The sequence below is a fragment of the Poecile atricapillus genome, chromosome 14 (genome assembly GCF_030490865.1).
Source record: "Poecile atricapillus isolate bPoeAtr1 chromosome 14, bPoeAtr1.hap1, whole genome shotgun sequence".
NCBI classification, from domain to species: Eukaryota; Metazoa; Chordata; class Aves; order Passeriformes; family Paridae; genus Poecile; species Poecile atricapillus.
Genome location: NC_081262.1, coordinates 10,238,611 through 10,259,472, shown reverse-complemented (window position 1 = coordinate 10,259,472; position 20,862 = coordinate 10,238,611). Strand labels below are relative to the sequence as shown.

General features: G+C 40.8%; 1 protein-coding gene across 3 annotated transcripts in view; it reads right to left on the bottom strand.

Annotated features, from left to right (window-relative positions):
• Positions 1-7,505, bottom strand: part of LMTK2 (lemur tyrosine kinase 2) — a 41,897-nt gene extending 34,392 nt beyond the window's left edge. For all 3 annotated transcript variants that reach the window (XR_009278756.1, XR_009278755.1, XM_058849537.1), the window contains exon 1: positions 7,188-7,505. Coding sequence is in view for 1 of the 3 variants with exons in the window: in XM_058849537.1 (XP_058705520.1) it covers positions 7,188-7,341 (154 nt within the window). In the remaining 2 variants the exon portion in view is untranslated. The remainder of the gene's footprint in view (positions 1-7,187) is intronic.
• Positions 7,506-20,862: the final 13,357 nt, after the last annotated feature.

Below are 20,862 nucleotides of genomic sequence, written 5' to 3'. Positions count from 1 at the left end.
GTACTTAATATTTCTGAAAACAAGAAATAGTAATTAACAGCTTGTCAATAAACCGATTTCCTGGCTAAATCTTAATTGTGTCACATGGCCTTAGTCAAAGTCTGGCACTTGGAAAGATACAAGTAAAATGACAAGACTATGCAGCAGTAGTGTGAGGAAAAAATAATCAAAAGTCAAATACAAGTCTGTTCCCATGTTCTTCTAGACAGAAATTAAGACATTTCATCCCTCTACTCGACTTGTCCATTACAGTCCCTGCCCTACCCTAGAACTCTATTAGGTCCCTCATGGGGCAGGTGGGGGGGATGAAAGGCCAAGGCACATGCACAGAATTCTTCTGAAAAACCAACAGCTTTTCTTCTTTACAACAGTTAACCATCAGAAGTAAGTAACAAAGTAACTAAGTAACAAAGATAGCAACATGGCCATTTCTTACAGAGCGCTCCCCGTGAAACAATAAAAACTCCTCTGACACTCCTCCAAACCATCTTGAGCTCTGGATATATTTCTAGTGTCAAAAGCCAGTTGCACAGTTAAATGTGTTTTGTGGACACATGACCCTGAAATATCACTGTCCTATGCAATAAGTTACAATATTTTCAAGAAGAAATCTTAGCTACTTCATATCATAACTGAATGTGTAATTCTACGCCAAAAATTATTGGAAAATTATCTCCGTCCTCCCATTTGTCCTTAAAAAGAACAGAAGTCTATCCTCCAGTATAAGCCAACACTTTTTCAAACTACTCTATCCCATGTTCCCCCTAAATGGTTTTACAACATGCTTCAAATGCGTTTCTATATGTGTTTAAATGCACTTTCTGTGTTAGGGTGGCACAGATTACTTATCCTAAGGCAAGAATATCCAGGGCAATGCTGGACTCCCCTGGAGCCTCTCAGAACAACACTGCTCTGATCCTCCTGTTTTCTAAGCACTTCTCCTGGCCTGCATATTGGCTGAACAGTTAGTAACTAGCAAAACTCTGAGCTGGGATTAGTTTTACATTACTGACCTTATTCTATTATCCTGCAAGTCTTCCCAGTAATGTTAGAGAATTACTCACATAACAGCATACTGCTCAATTTTAATAAGACTAAATATAGGCTGGTACTTCAAGTGTTTACAGAGCGAGATCTGTTTGAAGTTTCAGTGCTAGAATCTCATGTTTGCACAAAGACAACTTAAGACAAGGTAAAAAATATCCATGTTAAATAATTATGTGCCTTATGCCTTCATGGCAGTGTTTCTGGAAAATCTGGGTAGCATTATCATTTTGCAAATGTATCACCGACTCTTAATTGCACGTATGTGTGTGCATAAATGCACATACACTCACAAAATTCTGCTGAGCATACTTTATTCTGTACTGCTAGATATTGGGTTGGACAATTCATTCCTGCTCAAGTACATGGGTTTTTTTCATCTGCTATACCATTTTTCCAACAGTGAGGCACAGGAGTTGTAGTTTGTTTGTTTATTTTTAAACATGGGATAGACAAAAATAATTCAAAGTAGCATGAGATGGTCACACAGCATGGTATCTCCAACCATCAGAAAAGCATTATCTGCAGCATGGAAACCAAAATGACAGTATCTCTTTCTCCTACCATTTGATAGCAACACAAGCCATTAAGATACAATGCCTTTGAAGAGACTAATTTCAGTTCACAGGAAAGAAATCCATAAATGAAACTTTCATGTAATGGGATTTTCTGGAACCTTGATTGTATAGTAGATGCCTTTCCAATTCCAATGTACAGCTGGGTTAAGAAATGCAGGAGAGAAAGGAAGCAGCAGCATTTTGTAAAAAGAGCTTATTGGATCTATTTCTCATCCCTATTCATAGCTAAAGGATCCCTGGGAAGAACAGGCCATTGAGGAAGTGACTGATTTTGGAGAACTGGATCTGGTCTACAGGCTGAAAGTTTAAAAGTCAGCACTAAAAAAATCTACTGTTACTATTTTCTACACATCTTTCATACCAAAGAATTTTAGGGTACAGTGGGAGTCCCAAAAGAGTCATGTCACTCTTAAGCCACTACAGTGATGTTTTCTTTTGGAAGGAAACTTTTGTAAGTGTAGCAGTGTTGGACAAGGTGTTACTTTGTACAGCATTTCATACAGAAAATCACTCAGAAGACAATTTACTGACAATGTGCTTCCCACCACTACCTTGCCTAAGCTATATATGGCACAGCACCTTGCTACAGACAGCACTTAAAGCACACATGCATACTGAAAGGGCTATCCCTGACACATTTTAGACATTTCTGCTTATAAAAGTTGACAAAATGTTTCTAGTATCTAGAAGTTGCTCAAGACCTTTCATAACAGTACAATGAAAACAAAGAGCTCATACAGAGCAACAAAAGCACTGAAACTTTTGCAAATTGTATCCAGAACTGCATCATTCTCCAGACATTAAGTGCCCAGACCAAACAGAAAGGCAGACCCAAAATAAAATCTAAGGAACACTCCAGTACTTCATGAGCTGTCCTTCTGCTGCAGTGATAGTATTGAAACAGAACTGTGATTTTTTGCAGCTCTGGCATTACACTGCCTGAGGTCCCTTTATCCCATGCAGATAAACTGTGTGTGAATAGTGACTGAAATCAGACTACAGCAAGTATCCAGAAAATTACTCCCCATCATATTTATCTATCCAGAATGTTGGATCTCACAAAACACTTTCTATTTTTATGCAGGGGCACAACCTGCACCCAGCAATGGGCCCTTTCAAACCAATGCCCAGCACTTGATACTGTGACAACAAACCTTCAGTTTCTGATCAGTGCTATCTTAATATGCTGCAACGATACCCAAGGAATTATTAAATACACCCAAGCATTCAAGACGTCAGAAATTGTCTCAGAGAGTGACCTCCTCCTGTGAGGACTCCATTAGTTGTAGCAAAGTCCAGACACTTTACAGCCACAGGCAGAGAAAGCAAACCAAGCCTGTGAACAAAGCTTTGCGTGGAACATCCCTGCAGGCCAAAGTCAGGGTTGGCCTCTTACCTCAGAGTCAAACTCACAGATAGAAACAAAAGATAAAAGACAAATTTCCAGCTCCAGTTCTATGACTATTAAGTGCCTGGGACAGAAGCTAGAAAAAGAAATAGAGGGAGAAGTAAACAAGTTCAGTGCTTGAAAGGGGAGGAAGGATAGACTACTCCCACAAAAGGCACATACCATAATTAAAATTCCCACTGTAAAAGCAAGATTTTTCTTAACTTCCAGTGATCTGAGTTGCTAACTTGCATACACTTAGAAAATGGCTTTTCTTATGTGCAAGATTCACAGACATTTTACATTGTACCAAACCACAGGCCACCACTGCAATTTGGCCCCAGTCTGACAGAACTCCAAGTAAAACATCAAGCCAAAGCAACCCAAAAGCAACAATTTTCCCAGGAGTATACATGTACTACAGAGCTCATCTTAACACACACAAAAAAAAGTGACTTCATCTCCAAGTTTTAACTTGTCATCTGAGGCCAGCTGACTGAATATTTAGATACTTCATATTCATACAGCTGCATGAATGTTTAGATACTCCAGATGAACATCTCTGGATACTAAATACCAACTTCTAATCATCTCTTCCTGAATCCTACATGACCAAGCCTATCAGCAGGGACTCCCTGCCACTGACACCCACCTGGGCCACTCAGTTCCAAGGCCAAGGCTCTCAAAAAGCAATCATGTAGGCAGCAAGTCCAGCTGCCTCACTTCAACTGCTCACACTGTGCAGTCATCACAAGTGTGAAATTGAACACACCTGCTAAAAATGCTACCACCTATTCAAGTTTTACAGGATAATAAAAGTATTTTTGAGTCCCTCTTCTTTGTGTTTGCAAAGACTTCATAGAGCACAGAGATGATGAAAACACTTTGTCTGACTTTACACACACTTGATTCATATGCTCAGTGGAATTAAGGTCAAGTATGGAAATCCAAGTCAGAACTGAGAGCCTGAATGTACATATAAAGCTTCAGCACAGTAAAGCAGCCATGGCACTTTGTGATGCACTGTTTGGCTGCTAAACACTGCTGCAGAAAAGCAGTGCCCAAACGTCCTTCCTTCAGCCACACAGCTGGTAGTGGAAGTCACGTTAAGCTGATGCACCTGGGGAAAATGACCAATACTCTGCAGGCTAAAGACAACTTTTACACATCAGTCTAGAAACTCCTTTCCAGCACAACTGCCCTAGCTCTCGCCTCCAGTATAAAGTCAAACCTTAAATTCAGAACTATCACAGTGCATTATTCTTTTCCACTCATAGAATTAAATCTAAGTTGGTTTAAGTATTTTTAGGCAGTAGCATCTTCAACAGCTTGTTTTTCATGTTTCCTATAATAATTGCTATGAACCTTATCAGGGAAACAGTTCAAGCCTCATTTCCTTTACCTTGTCTCCTTATTGTTGGGTGAAAAACAATAAATTAGTTTCAAAGTATAACATCAAAAAATGCAAGACAGATATAGAACAGCTCATCAATGCACACCTTCATCTGCAAACACTACGAATCCACATTTAAAAAGAGTGGCATCATTCCTCTCAATTGGGACCCTGAGAACCTCACAGCTCCCCAGCCATCCAGTCTGGCAAACTTCCACAGCATTCCCACAAACTGGAGCATTTTTGCACAAAGAATCCAATCCAGTCTTGCTAGAACCTGACCATCACCACTTCCAGCATTCCAGCCTCCTCCCAAAGGAGAAGTTAATTTATTATAGATATACTCCATGAAATATTCTATAAAATTCCTTACAGTAACTACAGGCACTTTCCTCCTTTTTCTGTGGAGCTTATCTTTCCTATTACAAGCAACACACATAAAAATGTTTCTCCACTATCAAACAAGCAACCATTCTTGCTAGGTGAAGAATTGTAGGATTCTGAAGTAATTTTGATACCAGTTACTAATCACTCTATGAAAAGCCCATTAAATTCTTCTCAAATTTTCAATCCATATGTATCAGACCAAGTGTTACAGTCAACTGCAAGAACTGCCAAGGTCCAGAATGAAACCCACCACCACCTGCCAGCCCCAACAGAGGAAATCAATGCAATCTGTCATGGGACACAAGAGGGACATTCACAGTACAGCTGAACTGTTTTTAAACACAACCCATGACTCTTAACTCTGCAAAGTAACGTCACAGATTTGTCTTCAGACAGGTTACAAAACCTGCCTAGAATGACAGAGAAGGTTCAAGCTGAACCAGTCTCATTGTCATCTACTAGGAAGATATTCAAAGGAAGGAAAAAAAAAAGGCCTTGTAGCTTTTCCTCCGGTTCCTGCTGCTCATACAGGACATGTTGCAGCCTAAGAACCTGTTGCACTCAAACCCACCAGGCACACATTACTTCAGTCAGGAGGAAGTCCTCCCAGCAGATGTGATGCCAGTGAAACTGGAAAAGGTTCCTAATGAGGCCCTAAAGTTTCAATACTAAATATCCATCAATAAAGTAATCCAAATACATTGTCCCTTACATGGGCAAAGACACAGGAGAAAGCAGCAGCTTCATTTTCTGGAGTTCACTGGGTTTCCCAGGACAGCATCTGGACAGCTGGCTAAACTTAAGATAACATCCAATGTATACATACTTTGGCCTAAAGATAACAAAAACCTACGTATAAAATTACAGTATTTCATTCATGTCATATGAGGCAAATATCACAACATCATAAATATTTCTCTTAGCAGTACTACAGTTGGCACACCTGATTCAGTCTTTTAAAAATACAGAATTAAAAAAAAAAACAAAAAGCAAACCCAAAACAGCACTAATACTATGTCCTGCAATTCGTCCAGTCAGCTTTTCATTTTGAGAATAAAGCTTTTTACCAGTACCATGGAAGTTACGCTTTGTTCTCCCATCTTTGTAAGGCACATGCATAGTCCTCATAGGAAAAAGGAAATTGTATTAAAAGAACACTTTGACATTTCCTTTTAAATAGAAAAATTAACTGCATTTCAAGGAAGGTAAGACCCAGGAAAGGCATTGCAAAACCCCTCATGCAGAACTGATTCTGCTGTCTTACCTTACAGCTCAATGACAAATTAATATTATCTGGACAAACTCCAAGTATTTAATAAATTTAAAAAATTATTGAATAAGATACATTTAACGTCAAAAGAAATAAAGATTTGACTGACAATTTTATCTTTTTCATAATTTATTTATATATAAAGTATGAAAGACCTCAAAGCAGGCTGATGAAGGGAGTGACTACTGAACAATTCATAAATGTTCCAGGTAGGAAGAACCGGAAAAGAGACACAGGTCCAAAAATAAAAGAAGTATGGGTTCCACTCCCTGTTTTGATACTCCGTGTAGAAGAGGAGCCAAATTACCTAATCTTCGTGCTTCGTATCTTTCCCTCCCCACTGCTCCTGCTCCTCCCTCAACATCTTGTCTACTTAAACTGTACAACTCCTCACGGCTAGAAGGGAGTCTCAGCACAGATTCCAACCAACCCAAGCCTAAGAAAATTCAGTCTCAATACAATGTTATGTTTCCAAGTCCCAGTGAAACGCCAACAATAGAAATGAATCAAAGCTGGTACCTGTGAGTCCTAATAAACCTCTGATCAGTCACTCCTACGACTGCGAGGGCATATTGCTTAGTTTGTGTTTCTAAGACAAACAGGAAAATAAGCAGGGAAATCGAAGGAAGTCAGCATTGCCTCATATACGAGAGAAATAAATGTGAAGTATATAACTATTTAGAGGCCGGACCGGGGGGGCCGGGGGAGGAATCCGACTAATCTGACCGGAAAACAGGGAAGCGCCGTCTGCCCTGAAGAGCCTCCACCCAGGAACGGGAGTCCCGGTGATTCACAGGCAAAACCAGAAAAAGAAAAATCCCGCCGTGCTCTGTACAGGCGATAACAGCAGAACTACAGGAAGAAGGTCTGCGGTAAACACACAGACAGAACAAACCCACAGCTCAGTGGCAGGGGTCTGAGCGATCTTCAGCGGGATATCGCTCACTGCCACCGGCAGAGCCGTGACCTACAGCCGGGGAGCCCCATCCGCCCGCCGTGCCCTTCCCGACGCTTCGGCGGAGCCCTGCCCGCAGCACGGGGGAGGGACGGTGTCTCGGAAACCCGCAGTGCCGCCGCTCCCGGGCCCCGCCGCGGAGCCGCACCCCCGCCCCGCTTCCCCGAGCTCACCTGCACCTGCTGGCGGCAGCGGAGCCGCCTCGCCGCTCCCCACGAGCGGCCACAGCAGAAGGACGAGCCCGAGCAGGTGTCGCGAGCCGAGGAGCCGTGGGCCACCGCCCCCCCGCCGCCCGGCGCTCCCGCCGAGCCCCCCGCGCTGCCGCATGCCGTCCGCTCCCGGACCGAGACCTGGCGCAGAATGAGGGGCTCGAGGTTCTCAGCGATTCCGGGGAGCCCCCGCGGCAGCCGCCGCTCCTCGGCTCCGCGGCATCGGCCCCACCGCCGCTCCTCTCACAGAGCCCCACCGGCCCCCGCCGCCGCCGCCATCTTCCGGGCTACCTGACCGCGACGGGGCGGGGTGCGCCGCTGATTGACAGTCGGATGCACCAATCAAACCGCGTCTCACGCTCAGGAGGCGGCTCCACTGGTTGGTATGGGGCTGATCCTTGATTGACAACTACATTAGCCATTCGCTCCGTAGAGCGCGAGCTAGGGCGAGGGAAGGCTGCGGCGCGAGAGCAGCGGCACGCGGTTGCCAATCAAGCCGCGCTCCGAACAGTTGGAGGAGGGCGGGGCATCGCTCCGATTGATGGCCCTCTCCGCCAACCGGCTGACGGGGCGGGACGAGGGAGGCGGGGCTTGGCCGAGCCCGCGCGCTGGACTCTAGGGCGCGGTGAAAGCAGCGCCTCCTGGCGGCTTAGTGTGCCCTCGGGACCGGTCCGGGCGGGGAGCCCCCTCAGAGCTGCTCCACGGCGGGACCGCCCCGCCCTGCGGGAACACAGCCCCGACCATCCCTCGGGATCAGCCCTGCGGGACCACAGAGCCCCGGCCATCCCTCGGGATCAGCCCTGCGGGACCACAGAGCCCCGGCCATCCCTCGGGATCAGCCCTGCGGGACCACAGAGCCCCGGCCATCCCTCGGGATCAGCCCTGCGGGACCACAGAGCCCCGGCCATCCCTCGGGATCAGCCCTGCGGGACCACAGAGCCCCGGCCATCCCTCGGGATCAGCCCTGCGGGAACACAGAGCCCCGGCCATCCCTTTGGGATGAACGCGGCCTATTCCTGCTGCTCTGTGGAGCCTGATGAGTCCCAGGTTAGACTCTGGGATGGGCACACCGCTCTCCCTCTGCAGCCTGAGCGCTTCCAAGACTCTAGGTGACCTTGTTAAATTATTGATACCAGCAGGATTTAGAAATAAAGATTATTCTCGTTTAGGTCTGTGATTCTGCTGAACTTTGAGTACATGAAAATGAGGTGTCAGCTCTAAGCAGCATAAATGGAAGTGTTAATCCTAAGGAATCAGGGGCTCTTTGCAGTGAGGAAGCAGGGAAATACCGTGCGACTAACAAACTGGATTTCCGTTTTCCAAATAATTTAACAAAATGCTAATTATGTCAAGATTATATAAAGACTTTGGAAGCACAGATTCTCAAACGAAATGTACAAGTGCACCTCTGGGAATACTCCAAAGTTTTGTGTTCAGAGTAGTATTTGGAGCATGGTGTCCAAGAAGACAAAACATACCCTACATCCCCTATGTCCCTCAGAATTTTTTCTACCATGGCAATATACTTGAATCAAACTACTCTTACCAAGTGTGTGTCTAACCCCAATCTGCTATCCTCTGTCTGGTTGAAGACACTAATCGTGTTACCAAATGGCCCATATTTTTTGAAATGTTCTAATTAGTTTTCCTTCCAAAGGAAATATTTTATTTGAATAATAAAATTGAATACAATCTTCTCTTTTGTTGCTTTAGTAAATTATTATTAATTCATTATGCTGTTTATAATTAATTACTTTTTAAAAGTAGTCCAAGCATACTGTTTGTCTGGCTGTCTGTGGATTTCATGGATGGGAGGCAAAATGTGATCCCTTCCCTTTAAAATTAGTGTTATGTTATATACAATATATAGTACGTATGGCGTAATATTTTTCATGTGCAAACAGGCACCATCTCCATTTAAATAGCTCTTTGCTGTTGTAATTCTGATGCTGGTGATTACAAAGCTGGGTCCTTTTCTGTATGTACTGTAAATATCCAGTGGAAACATCAAGGTTAGTCCTTTATCCTTCACTCTATCTCATCTCACTCCCATGAGAATGCGCAACAGAGCTGGGGCGCCTGGACATGAGTGTGGCTCCTTGTACCTGAGGTTAGAGCCATGCTTTGTAATGATGGGTATTCAAAGAACACCGTGTTTCTGTGGTGTAACATGGGCAGATCCAGTGTCCTGATCCCTGCAGTGTCTTGGGTCTGAGATACTTCTGAGCTCTCTCACTGACCTCATGCAAATTCCACACAGAAAAAATGTTGAGATGGATAGCAGCTACAGTCACGAAGTATAAACCTACCTTTGTAGCCTTCCAGCAGGTCTACAATGCAAGTGTTCTAATTTCACTACTGAAAACAATTCATTGCATCTCAGCACAGCAGGCTGTTTGATTTCCCAACCCACCCTATCATAATTGAATGCTGGGCCTTTGATGTAATTTTCTGATAAAGCATCATGTTGTAATATCATCTGGGACATAATGGCAGCATATCATTACAAGGACTTGTTAGAGCACTATTCTAAACAGGACACTTAAGGTTTGCTGTGAATTAGTCACTGGTAGAAGCTAAATAACCAAACCTTCCAATCCTTTGTTCTACACATTAGTCACAGTTTACTCCCTATCTTCAAATACACCATGAACATAAAACCCCAAAGACGCAAAGCCTCATCTCCCATCTCTATCTCAGGCGAATGATAGATTCACCCATTTACAATTTCTGCAATTAAACATCTGTGGTAACTACACTAGACTAATGGGATGAGCAACATAATAGTGAGTAATCCAAAAGGTACTTAAAAAGGAAATATATTTACTTAAACAAAATGCTTCCTATACACAAAATGGGACATTTTACCACGTATCACAGCCTCAAGTTTCTTGATCATGCACTGTTATCATGGCCAAATTACTGAAGCTGCTGTTCTGCGTGGGAGGTGTTAAAACCTTTTTTTAGAGACAGATAATTGGATCAACAAAAGGATGTTGATAGTTCTATTTTCAGTTGGTTTTCTTCAATATTTTTACTAACATTATTGGTGCAGAAGGAATATTTGTCTAGCAGGCTGAGCAAGTTGACAGAGGGGTGTTAAAGGTCCTCAATGTAACTGTGAATAAAGCCCCAAAATATTCACAATTCATTTACTACAAAACAGCACCACCGAGCATCAGGAACTGAGCTGATCACAGGACCCAGCTCTTTATTCCAAATCACTGTTTTAAGCACAAAGATTGGCTTCTCTATTTATGAATGTTGAGGCATACACTGTGCTCTCCCTCCCCCCAAAAGAATCACATCTCATGCTTTCAAATATAACCTTTCTTTCCCTGTCAGTGTTGTCTTTTTGTATTTAACAAAGTGATTTGCTTCTCCACCTGACAGAGATGAAATAAATATCACTGATTTTAATCTCCACCTTCAGTCATCAGTGACCTAATAGTGTTTTTCTATAACTGAGGCTACTTTCTCCATTCCAAAGCCCAGCATGCAGAATTTCACTTTTCAAGGAAAACTGGCTGAAGAAAACTACATTTAAAACAACCAGTAAAAGAAATTTTCTAATGCGTGTCAGTTGTTTTCTCTTAGTATCTATCTGTCATTCTAAAATGGGTTTAGGTCAGAACTCTGTGATTTCTTCCACAAATGACTAAGCTTGCACATGGAGAAACAAACCTCTGGAATGTTAAAATGTGTTAAATAGAGATCAAACAGCTCTTTTTTTCATTCATTCCTTGTAAATTATTAAGTAATTATATTCTTCTTGGCAAATATTTAATATTTGGATTTGCACCTGTCACTAACATCCTGCAAAATTTTGTGCAGGTTTCATTTCTGTTGATTCAGGAATACCAAGTGGCTTCTGATAAGCCTGATTGGGAAGGTTCTGCTTACTTTGGCTTCAAACAGGTAGGCTTTCAATAAGTTTTAGCATTAAGATAGGAAGATTGATTATAATTGTAAATGTATCTTATTCAATTAATTTAAATTTATTTACTTTATTAAATTAAATTGTTTTCACTTTAGTCCACTGACCATTCTACGGAATCAATGTAGTTAGTCAAAAGAATAAATTTTTGTGAAAGAGAACTTAAGTACTCCCTCAAAGAAGTGTAAGTGCCAACATCAGTATAAATTTATTCTCAACAGAATTTCATCCTGGTTTACAAAAAATAGAGTAACAAGTGGGTATATTTCTTCCCCCACATGTTACGCTGATGATATTGCCATCCAAATTGCCAATTCATGCCAATTTTGAAGCTGGATTTTATGCCACTGACAATTATCTGATGCTGAAATAAAAGATACATCTGTGGTGATAAATCTCTACTTTAAAGTTTCATATAGAACCTTCTACCAAAATCATAAGAGAGAAATTATATGTGTGTCTATTCCCTCCACAGGTTTAGGGGATTTAATTAATATCCATTAACACAAAAAGGAAATACAAAGTTATGATTTTTGTGTAAAGAAGCTGTTGTAAAACTTTCTCAGCTACGTTAGAAATTCCTTCCACCCTCTCCTATTTATTTTTAGCAAACATTAAACTGTGTGGACTATAAAATTTTGTTCCAGATGCAGCAAAGCAGGACTGAATAGAGTGAGAAACCATTTAACCAAATGAATGTCTAATGCAGTCCTGATCTAAATATACATTGTATGTGTGTCAAGGGGAAAAAAAAAGCAAACTAGAAAGAATATTCTCACAAACACACCAAGTAAGAAGCAGGAGATCAAACAACGAGGTTGCAGTTCAGCATCCTCTCATGCAATGTTTTGATTAAGGCAATAGTTGTGGAAGCTGCTCAGCAGCTCTCAAGAACTTGTCCTATCTGAGACCGCTCAAAAAAGCAAATGTCACCATGTGAGGCACCGGGTGTTTTTACACTGGAGGTGTAGGTGACAACAACAGCACTTCTGCAAAAGGACAGTTCATCACCACTTCTGCCTAAGTGTAATGGTTCAGTAAAACTACCTACAAGGTACAGAATCAGGCAGTGCCTCTGAGAAACAAACCATCTCCAGGCTGCAGAATGCTCCTGTAATTAGCTGTGTTTAACTACGTATTTGCTGATGTAAACTCGGCTTATACAATGACAAAAAATCATTATCTGTTTCTAGACCTCTTGAACAGCAGGAATCTCTTAATCATAAATCCTTTCAATAAAGAAAGGCAAACTTCTGAGCACAAGACAAAATATGATTTGCATGTCTCTCTAAATAGGAATTCTAATATTAAATTTTGATTAGTGTTATATGTTACCACTTGAATGTGTCACCTTTTAAAAGACAAAAATTGTTTGGAGTCCTACCAAACAGGGAATCCTTGATAAACCTGTTAATCTGTCTGTTAAGGTAGTCCTTTCCATTTTCATCCCACTTTATACTTAACTATAGAAAACAATCAAGAAAAAGTCTCATACAAGTACTAGTTCTCATTAACATTGAGCAAGCTGAAACAGAAGATTAAAGGACAACTTTTTACATATGCAGGCACTCATCCTTCATTTTAAATATCCTTAATAACCCAATCCTATGTAACTGCTCTAAAATTAAACCAGAAATTATTTTAGACCACTTGCATTCCCTTTCAACAGTCTCTCACTGGCTTCCACACTCAGTCGTAGTGAAAGCATAAGCAAAGGCTTCAGGCTAAGGACCCCTCTGTGTATGGGGGGGAAGCTCATCCCAATTTGGAAATAATGTGTAATACTGACAAAAATAATAGTTTTAAAAGAAGCAAATGGATCTGGGGGGCAGATCCAGAAAAGGATAAAAGAAGTGAGTAAGGAAGATGCTAACAGAGAGACAATTGGTGTCTCAATGCTTTCAGCTGAAGTGCACACTTGAAAGAAAAGCACAAGGATCCAAGATTTAGAGGAAGGTGCAGTTCATTGCAGCACTGCAAGGGAAGGATGTGTCTTGTACTGAAAAGCTTATGCTTTCTTATGTATTTTTCTTATATAAATGTATGTTGTCTTCCAGAGCACTGACATTTCAATATCAACAGTTACACAGAGAATTGGGTGAATCAAGACAACCTAAGCAGGATCAAGAAGAATCTTGTCAATTGAGGAAGGAGCACAAACCAATATATCCTCCACATGTTAAATGGAAAACAAAATTTTTGATATTTTAATTATTTTTAATAATTATTGGTTTAAAAGATCACATTCAGAAGAAGAACCATTTACAGAAGGTAACAACTGGTTATCAATTTCTGTACTATTTGGTAATCAGAAGAGAAAGAAGTATAAAATCTTTCAGTGAAAATTTATTATAGAGAAAACAATAAAACCTAATAAGTGAAGCTTATGCCACAGACAAGGAACAACTCACTAAAAACAAATATCAGATGCATTTCAAAACACCTTGGCCCTCTTAAGGACAGCACCTTACTTTAAAAGTTTACTTATTAACTGGTTACATACAAAACCAGACCTGAAATATGTGGCTCATTTTCCTTATCCTTGCAGTCTGAGAGTCCAAAAATCATCCAAGAATCAAAGCCCTTCTACCTTCCACAATTCCTTTATCTTTTTAATAAAGCTAATTCAACAGAAACAGTTTTACAAAATTATTTACATTTTGTAGTCTTACAGGCGAAGTTGCTTTGCTTGTAGAATTATAAAATACAGACAGATAAAAAGATACTGAGAATTTAAGCAAGGCTCATACTCCCTGTAACTGGTTTTCCAGCCCCGACATGAACAATTTACGGAGCTCAGCTCGTCATGTGGGATATTTTTTCCTGCCCCTAAGACGACAGCAGTATTGTATGTCCTCCAATCTGCACTGTATTGTTTTGGCCTTATCCTACAAGGGAGTAGAGCTGCTTTTGTGATTGACATTGCTCATGTGTGCCAGGACACAGAGAAATAAGTTTCATATTTTTTACTGATGAACTTTAGGAAAATCTAGGGAATGAGCCCACCTTATGTAAGCATGAACTACCTGAGAACAAAAGACATTTTTCAAAATGCTTACCTCCTTGCTGCTTTTCAAAGCTTTGACCAAAGTCAAAAGGTCTAATCTCATTTATTAAATGTCAATAGTTACAATTTTGCTCTCCAGTCCCAGAAAAGAAAAACTGGTCCAGATAAAAAAATGCATTTAACTTCATGGGGATCTGATGTTTTCTTTTGATACCAAAGCAATGTAAAAACCAACAAATATATCTTAGTGGGATGTTTGTAGTATATCAGACAATACAGACTCTAAATGACTTCTGAAGAGTAGAAAGGTGTTTGATGACAATTTGCTGACTATATATGAATCTCGTGAGTCAACCTCTATATACACTGAGTAACCAGGAATCAATGGTAGCTGAAAAATATGTTTCATTCTTCATATTTTCAAATGTAAATTATTTGAACATAAAGGAAATTCAGTCTAAAGGTCCAAAGCTAATCAAAACCCAGGGGCTGTAGTATGTTCAGCAAGAGGATATCTTTCATATCTGTACACAATAAAAAAGGGATGTAGTGTTTCAGTGCTGTGAACTCCAGAAGGTACAGTGACTACCACTGCAAATCGAGAAAAAACATCGCAAGTGATTAAACTACATGTAAAAATCATTATCAGCACCTTTGCCAAAAATTTAATTCCTCTGCAAGTGTGTGCTACCAGGGCTAAGTAATTTGACCATCCAAATGTTTTTAGAACATGGCAGGGGACATACCTACTCCAAGACATCAGAAAATGCTAATGTCAGGTCTGCTTGGAACTTCTTTTAATGCCAAAGCAGATTAGGAATTTTAAAGATAACAAAACCCCCACAACTTTATGTCATAATGTACTGAATAAACATGAAGAATTATTTCCTCTTGGGTTATGGGCATGTGCCATCAGCACACGGCTGGAAAACTGCCTAACAAGCTGACAACTTCTGAATTACCCTTGTGTGAGCACAGCTCAGGTTATCTATTTATAAAGTCATACCACAGGTGTTGCCTACAGTGGGATGTTACAATAAGCAGTAGTTAAGGAGCTTTTCTCATTTTGATGTGACCCAGGTGCTCAGTTGTGCCTTATAATTCTTTCTAGTCAGTGCTCTCAATTAGAAATTTGGAGAGCCTGGCATCTGGCACAGGAAGACAACAGAAATGAACATTACCATTTCCCAGGGGTCATGGATTAAACATGGCTTGCACCTGCTCTGGTTACTGCTGAGCTGGTAAAAGCAAGATTATCACTTTTACCCTTTCATTGGTTAAATTTTATAGCTTAACTATCCACGAAGGTATAGACCATTTTTTAATTTGACCCAAATATAATCTTCATTCCATACAAACCACTAGACATATTTATTTTTCTAAAAGACATGTCTCAAAATGCTGATTCTCTGAACATAGGTACGGAAAATTTTATTTTTATCAAGCAAATTAACACAAGTCACATTACATTCCTACACATTTACTCCTGTCGTACAAGAAAATATTGTGGTGCTCTCTGTGCATAAGCAGTACCATCAGTGTGTGACATCTGATTTTTCCTCTGCCTAGATTTGCTTATAGTTGTTGGAGATCAGGATAGTTACAAGAGCTTCCCTGGCTGGTCCTACCACTGGCAAAGGGCTTGGACACACATCCCTGCTGCATTGTGCTTTTCTCCAGCTGGCAAACATGAGCCTGGCAGCCATCTGTTAACATTCTCCACACTGATCTAGATTCCCTGCCTGGGCAGACCCACTGCAGAGGAAATATCTGCTCTGAGGATTCCTGGTCTGTGTACTGTGAGCCTTATCCTGTAGATGAGGTGCTAATGGGAGAGAAGGTGGAGAAGTGTGCTGGTTTGGTTGGGATAGAGTTAATTTTCATCACGGTAGCTGGTATGGGGATGTGTTTTGTGTTTTGTATTTGTGCTGGAAACAGTGTTGATAACTCAAGATGTTTTTGTCATTGCAGAGCAGGGCTCACAGAGTCAAGGCCTTTTCTGCTCCTCACCCCACACAGCAGTCAGGAGAATAGGGGTGCACAAGGAGCTGGGAAGGGACAGGGCAGCTGAGCCCCACTGACCCAAGGGATATCTCAGACCACAAGGCTTCATGATCCATGTTTAAAGCTGGTGGAAGAATAGAGAAGGGAGGACTTTCAGAGTGGTGTCATTTGCTTTCCCAAGTCACTGTTACATGTGGAGCTCTGCTTTCCTGAGATGGCTGAACATAGCTGTTCATGGGAAGTGATGAAGGAATTCCTTGTTTTGCTTTGCTTGTGTGTACGGATTTTCTTTACCCATTGAACTGCCTTTATCTCAACTCATGAGTTTCCTCACTTTTACCCTTTCAATTCTCTCCTTATCCCACCGGGCAGGCATGAGTGAGTGGCTGCATAGGTCTGAGTTTCCATCTGGGGTTAAACCACAAGAAGGAAGGTCTCTAGAACCTTCAGGAGATCCTGTGTGTGCCCCACCATCACCTGCCAATGACTCCTACAGAGATCTGAATAGCACCAGTTCCAGCCTGAACCCAGGCTCTCCTCTGTATGCTCTGGTGCTGTGGCACTATGCAGGTGGCTCAATCAATACACACAGTTTTCCTTATAGAGCAAACTCTGAGTGAGAAACACACAGTAGCTCTGGCATAGGTTGATTTAATGTCCAAAGAACTCATCAAGGGATATTGTTTTGCATATGTGCTCTAACTTCTTTTCTGCTCTATCTTTCCTGTCCTTGTCTGGAATACACTTTGTCCGCTACTGAGAAATTCAGTGCCTCTCCAGATGGCTCTGGCTATTTTCTTCCTTTAAGCAGAGTTTTGTGCTGCTGTATAGAACTGCATGACATTACAGAATATGAAAGTATGTTTAGTACTTCAGAATGAAAACACAATGCTCAGCCCACTATTAGAAGCAAAAATCTAAATAAGACAGATATGAAGGAGGGTCACCATTTGGAACACAGCATGTACATAATAACTTAGGGATTTGCTGATCCTATGATGAAGAAATCTTGCATTTAATGATTACTAGGTGTATATATAGATCATTCACATAGAGAAAGAATATTCAGTGGTTCAGAGGACCAATAAATTTGTTGTACACCCAAAATGGATTGACAGCAAACACTAAACCAGTTATGTTTTATTTTATTTCTACTGCACAACAAGCAATTAACATAAGCACTTGCGATAATTACAAATTAAAATATGCAATTGGTCATGCATTTTGTGTATGTAATTTTGAGTCTAATTCATCATCTGGCCTGGGAACAGCTATCATATATAGCCACGTTTATTTACAGAAAGAGACTCTTACACTGCAACTGATTGCTTTGTGCAGTGATTTCAGCATAAAGGAGACACAGTCAAACAGATTTGAAGTAGAACAGTCATTCCTGTGTTCTCTGTCTACTGCATTATTATTGATACACTTTTGCTTTTTGCTTCATGGAACTATATTTGGCAGAAGAACTCAGGCTCCTGCCTGATCTTAAAAAAAGTAAAAATTACTGAGGAAGGATGGAACAGAATTGCATAGATAGATTTGCACATGACAGACATACATGTGTAAGAATGCATAGAAAATCCCAACGAAACAATGTCTACATTACTGCTACAAATTCTGTAAGCCTTTAAGCTGCCAGAAGAATCCCTCATTGATTCTGCCCTTTGTTTCAATGCTACAGACTTCAGCAGCAGTTCCAGCCATTCACAGAGGGAAGGGTCAGCCCCTGAGAGACTGATAAGATATTCCAGAGATTACTAGAAAAGAAGAAATACATCCACTTAAAAAGAACATGGAAGAAAACAGTGCCTTTCAAATGGAACTACAAGAAGCAGAAATCAGAATCTCTGGCTATGCTTAGAAGCACAACATGATCCTATTTACGCAAGGGCCTCAACCCAAATAAGTTGAGGAAACTCCTGTTCCCAAAATTAGGAAAAGAAAAAGTAACTAGCATTCACTTAAGACTCCTTTCAGGCTTGCTCATCTTTCATTATACAGTTCTGTAGATAATTAGTTCCTAACTGAGAAATTAAAGATGAAGCATACTAAGGGTGAAATAAACACAGTATGGGAATGAGATGAGAACCTAAGGAAAATTTCATATCACGTTTCCTGAAAGTGAGCTTCTGTCAGAAAGATGATCATGACTGCATGAACAAGCCCCCTAGTTATTCCCAGCAGCATGACTTTCAACAGCCTTTGATACACACAATGACAGCTTTGCAGTATTAAAGCTTAATTTGGGGTGAATAGAATTCTTCCTTGATTTTTCTCTCCACAGACTCTGATGCAATAAATTCCCCTGACACTGCTGCTTATAAAACCAGGTAGGTCAAGTTAAAGCTGTTAATAACAAATATGTGTGGACCACAAGGTTTCTTTCCCCCCTTGCCTGCAGTATCCTGTGCATAATTTTACATAGAATAAATTGAATTTTGTTAAAAATACTACATGGCTCATGTAATAAGAGGCTGGAATTCTTGATTTTACATAAATATCCATGAACAGCCTTAAGAAGAAAATTGCTGCAAGTCAGAACTTTATGTAGCTTTCAGAAATGAGAACTAGATCTAGGTCAAAACTGAAGCTTTAAATAAATACCATAAATAAATTGAAGTCTAGACTGCCTAGTTCTGTAAACAGGAAAGATTATTCTGTATTTTCAGTGACATGTAGTTCACATTACAATATGGTTTGGAACAAAGAAGTGTGTGATCACTCATAAAGCATTTTCCCTAAATGCTAATGAATCTATGGTGAACTGAAAAACAGGCAAAGATGCTGGGAGCTTCCTTTCTGCTCAACTCTCAAGCAATCATCCCCTGGAAACTCACATTGTGCATCTTCAGGTTACAGAATAAGATGTGAGGTATTGAATAAGGCTTCTCTATCCCACAAGCCAAATAAGTCTTTGCACTTTGATTCTGCAGTCAGAACTTCAGCCCAGTGCTGACTCATGTGCATCTTACAGGGTCAAGCCCTGATTTGGTAATACTGCCTGGCAGTCAGAACAAGAGCTTCCATTGCAAAGTTCATTTTATCAAAAAACCAATGTGAATATAATGCTTTGAAAAGAGATGGATTGATGCTAGACTACAACAAGCTGAAATAGTAATTGCCTTGACTGTAGAGGCACCAAAACAAAATGCTTTTCTAATCCAATCAGTCACCCTGAATTGGACCTGGGACATATATTGCCAGTTAGGTACTATTAAAATACTGCTGGTATTAATTACAGTATCATGAATACTGTCATATCCTTGCCATCTCTATTAAGCTGTCACACATACTGCTGCATGTGCAAAACTCCCCCTGAGCTCGAGCTGAAAGATGATGTTCAGAAACAGAGCACACATTTACCCAATTTTCTTCATCAGTGTTTAATTATGGCACCATTTGCAGTGACACTCTGCCTAAGAGCTGAAATCAGGGACAAAATCCTATCTACCCAATGGGGCTTCCAGCCCGAGGAGCATTATACAGACTGCACAGAATTCCTGCATGGAATTACTGCTATGAATCACACAAGCTGGACTGTTTCATCAGTTTTAGGTAAGACTCCTGTTCACTCTCCATCCTAAAATTGTAGACACAAGATCAAATGTTTATTTCAGCAGCCACTTCCCACATGTAATTCTTCCCCCAGGTGAAACAACCTCCAGTTTCAGCCACCTTTCAGCACAGGCAAGCAAAAAGAACTCTTACAGAAGCAGGTGCCTCACGAAGATGACAAGAAATTTCAGATAGTTTCCTGACATTCTGCTGGTAGGAAGAACGCCTCTACACTTTGTTACCAGTAGGCCAAAAATTCTTTGCCAACCATTCTGTCTTTCTAGAAGTTACTGCACGGGTGGTGTGACTTTAAACCATATTGTCCTTTTGCAATGATCAATCCCCAAACTCCTCTAAAAATGTGCCTCTGACCAAATATCTCTTTAAAAGATATTCTGAGCATCAAACAGGCCACAGAAATACCAGTGGGACATTTCAATACTGAAATTGCTGTTCCTATCCTCTCTATTGAGAAATTACTTCCTGTTACCCTCTGAGAACTACTAATTAAGATGTACTAAAGCGTTTTGCAGATATAATATGCCAGGTAAATGCCAATAATCTCTTAAACATACTACAATGGAAAGACATGAGAACAGCAATAAGGAAACATAGTCCAAAAATGCTACCAGATAACAGGAGAGCTATTGTAGCTGAATTAATAATGTTGCAATTAAAGAACTGTTCTTGGTACATGGAGAAATGCAGAAGTTCTGACCAGAGCTGCTAAACTGTAAACACTGTGGAACTGCTGGCACTTTGAAGAGAACTGGGCTACTTTTGGTCTGATGGAATGGTTTGAAGATGAATCAGATACAAACTTATTACTCTTTGTCCAATACACTGAACCTTTTGCTGCTGTCCTCCTGTCTAACTTAATTTTACATCTCTGAAAAAATAAGCATGATGCATTGCAGCCAGTGGTAATGGGTGAAAGGGAGGGTATTCCTTGAGCTGCACAGCCTAAGTCTCATCTTCATGTAGAAGGCAAGAACCGCTTTGCCTTCAGACTCCAGCTGCAGCACATGCTGCCCTTAGCTATTATCTAATCTAGAAATGCACAATATTTACTTTCTGAAAACAGTTGCTCCTGAGCCTATGATGGCAATTCTTTATTGTGCAAACATTTGGAA